At 36.3% G+C, this 6,000-nt stretch overlaps 1 protein-coding gene across 1 annotated transcript in view; it reads right to left on the reverse strand.

The window, feature by feature from the left end:
• Positions 1-2,557, reverse strand: part of Rpn2 (Regulatory particle non-ATPase 2) — a 39,752-nt gene extending 37,195 nt beyond the window's left edge. The window contains exons 1-2 of the mRNA XM_069845782.1: positions 2,312-2,557; positions 1,472-1,589 (exon numbers count right to left, since the gene is read on the reverse strand). Coding sequence (XP_069701883.1) covers positions 1,472-1,589; positions 2,312-2,330 — 137 coding nt within the window. The 5' untranslated portion in view covers positions 2,331-2,557. The remainder of the gene's footprint in view (positions 1-1,471; positions 1,590-2,311) is intronic.
• Between the last annotated feature and the right edge of the window lie 3,443 nt (positions 2,558-6,000).

A 6,000-nucleotide genomic window follows, 5' to 3' on the forward strand; every position in this document is an offset into this window, starting at 1 on the left:
CCAATTTAGATGATTTTCAGAATTGTACTTTACACCGAACCATATTTGATTTGTGTGATAAGGGGCAATTTCCAATTGTCAAAAAATTGGTTAGTTTATCTCATACACACACAAACACACTCTCTTCATAATAGCATAGACAAAATAGATATAGATTATGAGTTAATGACAATGGTGATTAAGGTGGTGATGAATCATGGTATATAAATTTCCAATCCAGCATTTGCGTTTGTGATTGAAGGAAATCATCAGATTGGTCGTCCATGGGTTTTGAACCTGGGACCTCTCGAATTCGTATCTAGCGCTTTACCACTGAGTCATTGCTCGGTTATTTTATATTATAGGCGTACTTAACAAATATCTTTGTGTTACTGAATTTTTCTATTCGTTGGATAACTCGCAAAATTACACCGGTGAAATAGTACAGTTCACAGGTTACTGTCGTATATCACTTGAAGGTGCAGTATAAGACAGAGATAGCAGCTATCTTTGTTCTGTCGCTCTCACTGTGTCTTTCTGGCAACAATGTGCCTCATGCAGCATTCATGTCATGTTCAAAGTTGTTCTGCATTCACTATAGTTAACACGTGCTCTTACTTGTAAATACTTTCAAGATAATTTCCCCACAGGTGTCTCCCTTCCTCTATCTTAAAACCTCTCCTTCCCGATTGCCTGATTTCTTGTTGTGGTGGAGAAACGTGTGGAGGTGGTTCACTTCTTATGAAGAATTAACATGTATTTAAGTCATGATCTTTCCCTACAAGTCTCATTTTCACTGTTACATTTATATCTTGTGATATTCTCACAACAGACTGATACAAAAATTTTATTTTAATTTCACTTGATTTTAGAACTCGTCCACCTTAATTAGTATTAGGCCTATGTTATGTCTCCAACGTAATTTTACATGCAGATTTTAAAACAGTGGATGTCGTAATATTTGCTTGATATGTTTCTGTCATTTGAATTACTCATCATATGGAACATTTAAGTTAATGAAACCTAGGCCTAACAATCCAACACACAAGTTTATTCTGACAAAATGTGGAACAAAGGCTAATATGTAACATTTCGGTAACAAAGACAATGGCTTTCTACTTTGTAATATTATAGGCTAAATATTTAATTGAAACAAATTAATTTTCATATAGCCTAAATACTCTCACTAAGACCTACTTATTTTGTTTAACGTAACTTCTTACGAAGTAACATGAAAAAATTATACTTCAATTATTGTACGTAAAATGTGAAGTAACGAAAAAGTAGGTAATTACGACTAAAAATATAAAGTTACGAAAAAAAAGTAGCCTATACCAAAAAAAAAAAAAAAAAAAATTCACTAAACCAACATTTTTTTATTTCTAACGATGAAATAACCTTCATGCAAGTAATTTAAATTGAGACATTCATACTCTCAAAATAAAATTTCTTTTCATACAAGAATATGAAAAGAACTAAAGAAGTATCTTACATTTTCTCAATTGCTTCTGATATTTCAGGCCAAAATTCGTCGACAATTAGGTCCAACTTCTTCAGTGCAAAAATTTTCAATTCTGGCATGGGCTCTTCTAGAAGGGATATTATCCCGGCTGAAACATTAATAAAAGTACACAATCACATTAATTTATAGAGTAGGCTACGAATTTAGTTATTTAAAATGGCTAAGCTACAGTAATTCATGCTAATTCTATCAATCAGTGAATAAAAGAAGAGAAGAAGAGTGTTGAAAGAGAAGTAGGCTATTTCCTCTGGGCCAAAAATACAATATACAAATGGAATAAAAATTTGTTTTAGCATGGACCAAATTGGTGTTAAAAGATTCTAGGGGACAAATAATTGAAAAGAGCCTTTACGTAAGCAAACTGATGCGCATTCGACAAACACAGACAATCTGCTCTTTCTAGGGAACGATTTCAGAATACAGAGTAAGTACATTATGTCGTTATTGCTTAGGATTGAATAATTTATTTTTGGTCCAGGGGACATATCTATTTATGTACTTATTTACCTACCCTTGTGCCATCAATAAAATAACATGCCTTTTTATTATTTTTAATTTGCACAGTCTTTACACATACGTAATTACGCGGTATTCTAAAGTATAGCGACCTGTTCCTTTAAAATAAAAAAATATTGTGCAACAATTCCGATTCTACACTTGAATAATGACTACCACATAACCTCACTTTAGACTCAAGAGCAATGACTTGCATGTAATCCGGTGCGATATACAATTTTATAATTATTTACAAATGCTGTACAAAACTTAACTACGCAAATAAATCTAGAGAATACATATAATATAAAATACCTGCAGAGGTTATATTCATCGTGCTTGTAGATGACACTCGTTACAAACGTAAACAACAACCACGAACAGTTCAACGCGACCACAACGACCGCCACTCCGAAAGACAATGCGTTCTAACTGGTTATAGCGGTCAACATGAGTCTAGTGTGTATTCAATAGACGATTCGAGCACAAGACAGCCAATAGCAGCTGAATTCGTTAAAGGAACACGTTCTAACCAGGTGTCAAAAATAAAGAAAAAGAAAAAAGAAAGAAAAAGAAAATAGTAATAATGAGAATCAAGCAAAATATGCCTGAAGAAAGAAAAAGAAAACCGGCTTCAACCCTTGAACTCAGTGCATCACAACTGGAACGGACTCTACCGGTCTTACATACGGCCAAGAGGCCTATACATATTATACATATATACCGGTATTATATTATTAGTCCTCTTGCATACGGCAGAGGCTGACAAGGAAAGATAATCAAGTATCGTTGTCTGCAGCTGTCTGCAGCATGTCGTCCCACGGAGTTTATGTGGTCGTGTATTTAAATTTCCCTGATTAATTTTTTTCCGCTATATGAAGCTATCAACTATTTAAAATTGAAGAATAGTGACTTCGTGCAGGTCATTTGTTCGCAACAACTTGATAAATGGATGAAGAAACTTCCACATGTAAATATACAGTAGTAACTAAAACTTATAGATGATCTCATTCTTATACTTAATATTGTAACCTATATACAACAATGTGACTTTTATTTCTACCATTAACCACACACCCGTCAACAATGGGTATTCCACTCAACACAGCAACACAGTAGTCGTTATTGCACTCCACTGAACTACAATGACAATTCATGTGTATTATTGAGAATAACAACAAAGTACTCCTAATTTCAACTAATGTTCACAAAGAAATATGTGCAGAACAAAACTGTTAGTTCTCAGTTCACAGTTCGTTCGCCTTGGCTAGTTCTTCTAGTTCACTCACTCAAGTTCACTCTACGTCGAACCCAAGCCTTCCAAATACAGTTCACTGTACTTCGAACCCAAGCCTTCCAGACACAGTTCACTGCACTTCGAACCCAAACTTTCCAGATACAGTTCACTACACTTCGAACCCAAGCCTTCCAGAACAGTTTACTGCACTGCAGTTCAAGCCTTCCGGATACGTCGCACTCGCCCTGATACTGCCACAGTTACAGACTCGCTCACTCACGCAGGTCCACTTCGCTGCTGTCCAAGACTTGAAGGCTGGCTGAAGACTAACTAACTCTCTCGCAGCTGACTAACTCTCGTCGACAACTCACGGTGTTACATTTACCACGATCGTCTAGAATGTTTTGCGTCGCGAAGCCTCTGGGCCTCCACAACAATCCACTTCCAGGCGCTTCCTTATTCTCGCTCTCTCCGCTCCGTGCCGGGACGGACGTTTTCCTTCCCCTCGCCCCGTACTGCGCTACAACGCCTACCGAAGCCCGAGTTACGCTTCCCCGCGCCTTCCTTCTCGACAGACGCGCGCGAATCTCTCCGACGCGACCACAATATTCCAGACGAATGCCACAATAACTATAGGCCTACACAACAGTTACAATATCGAATTTAATATATCGGAACATTGTTGTGACATTAGGTCAAGTAAATAAAACCTAGCAAATGCTTTTACTAGTACATTTTAAGCAAAATATCAATGAATAACATCCAGCGGCGGTTCATGACTAAAATAACAAAGGGTTCACTACTTTTATAATATTCCTTAGTTTTCCAACAATTTAAACAATATCTCATTTCTTGAAAATTAGAAAAAATAATACAGTTCTTTAAAGTAGAAAATTCTCTTAAAATGATGATGATGATGATGATGATGATGATGATGATGATGATGATGATGATGATGATGATGATGATGATGAGCAATTAACTTTGAAAGAACATAACGATTTTTCCTTACGTCATCATTTTGTCTTTCAATATTCTGCCTGAAAGCTGAACTAAGCTGTTGCTTAATTTCTGTCCTTCCAAAGACTGATAAATCTAAGCAAGCATTTTTATGAGCAATAGGTTCCTCATGATTCTTAATTTTTAGTGTCAAATAAGAGACCTGCGAGAGAGCGATGCTTAACGATATCTGAGATCGGTTTTTCCGAATGCCCTTTGTGTGTTTCAAATGGTGCTTGATTCCGTGATGGATTCCAAGGTGGCTATAGCAAGCTGGGTGCCGTGGTGGATACGATTCTGGCTTCCATGTTGGCTACGGTGATGGTTGTTATTTTCACGGAGCTACCTCTTTTCACAGTTCGAATTGGAAAATCATCTGCTGTTTCGTCTGTTGCCAAAACTAATGGTCGAAAAGAAACTGAACCGTGAAAGGAAAACAACTAAAGTCTACATTGACAATAGTAAGGTACAGCCATAAGTGAAAAACAGTCAAAGTCCGATATTTAATTGTTGTTTCTTAGAAACTAGAGAATATAGAAAAAAAAAAACCAGTTTAGTTGGAAAACAACGAACATGGCGGCATGGTTTCAGTGGTGATCAACGAGTTAGAAAGAGAAAGATATAGAGTGGTCATTGCGCCGCCATGTTTGAAGAAAATTGAACGACCGACGGTAATGAACTTATGCACCCATAACAAAGTGGGCGTGGTGATAACTGACATTAGAATCGTCAGCTGTCTTAATTTCGTTTGCATAAATCAGTTAAACTGAAGTGGAAAAACCTAGTATTTCGTCAAATACGTGCCAGGAACTTAATCTAAACTTATGTACGCTAAATTTAAAACACTTGAGCTATTCCTAGAAGGAATGCTTAAAAGAATAACCTAAGCAAAATTGTCATGTAGTATGACAAGAAGTCCTAGCAAATATACTGAAGAAAATGCTAATATTCCTAGGTTCTTTTAAATGCGACCTGCAAGATTGCCTATAAAATGAACGAGTATGATTCGGATGATTTTCTTAAATTGTTTTCCCAGTCTCTACACGTTGCAAAATTATTTACTATACCATAAGATATAGAATGAAAGTAGGCCCTATATGTAGTAAACAACCTTTACCTCCAAGCTTGTAACGTGGGTGAAACATGACAAAACACGCTTTCAGTTTTTTGTTACAGTAAAGTATCGAAATGTGAACGTGAGGCCAACAGCCGGTTGGTCTGTCTGAGCCTTTCAAGGGCTGTGGCACCACAGATAATTATTAGTGTATAATTGAGCACCCACGTACAATAATGGGGTAAGTAGTTACGAAATATATTCATACTTACCCCATTATCGCACGTGGGTGCTCAATTACGTTCTTTCATGTCCTTCCAGTCAAAGTACTAACAACAATACGACCTACCCCAGAGTTTTGCGTTATTTTGGATGCGAGTGTCGAAATAAAATTTTAATATTTGATTGCTATTACTAGGTTTGAAACGGAATTGTTGCGGTTTTATCCGTATTTAGTTTAACTTTATTACTAATGAACCATTTATTTGATTAATCGTTTGTCTTCGAAATAGGCCTACTTCTTATAAGTACAGCTCATCGTCTTCTTCTATAAGCAGTAAGGACAGAAGGAGCAGAAATAAAGGATGCCGGTGTCGAAATACAGTTTTAATATTGTATTGCTATTTGTTTTTCACTGGGTCTGAAACGGAATTGTATTGGTTTTATCTGTATTTAGTTTAAGTACATTACCAGTGAACCATTTATTTTGTTTAT

The sequence above is a fragment of the Periplaneta americana genome, chromosome 14 (genome assembly GCF_040183065.1).
Source record: "Periplaneta americana isolate PAMFEO1 chromosome 14, P.americana_PAMFEO1_priV1, whole genome shotgun sequence".
Lineage (NCBI taxonomy): Eukaryota > Metazoa > Arthropoda > Insecta > Blattodea > Blattidae > Periplaneta > Periplaneta americana.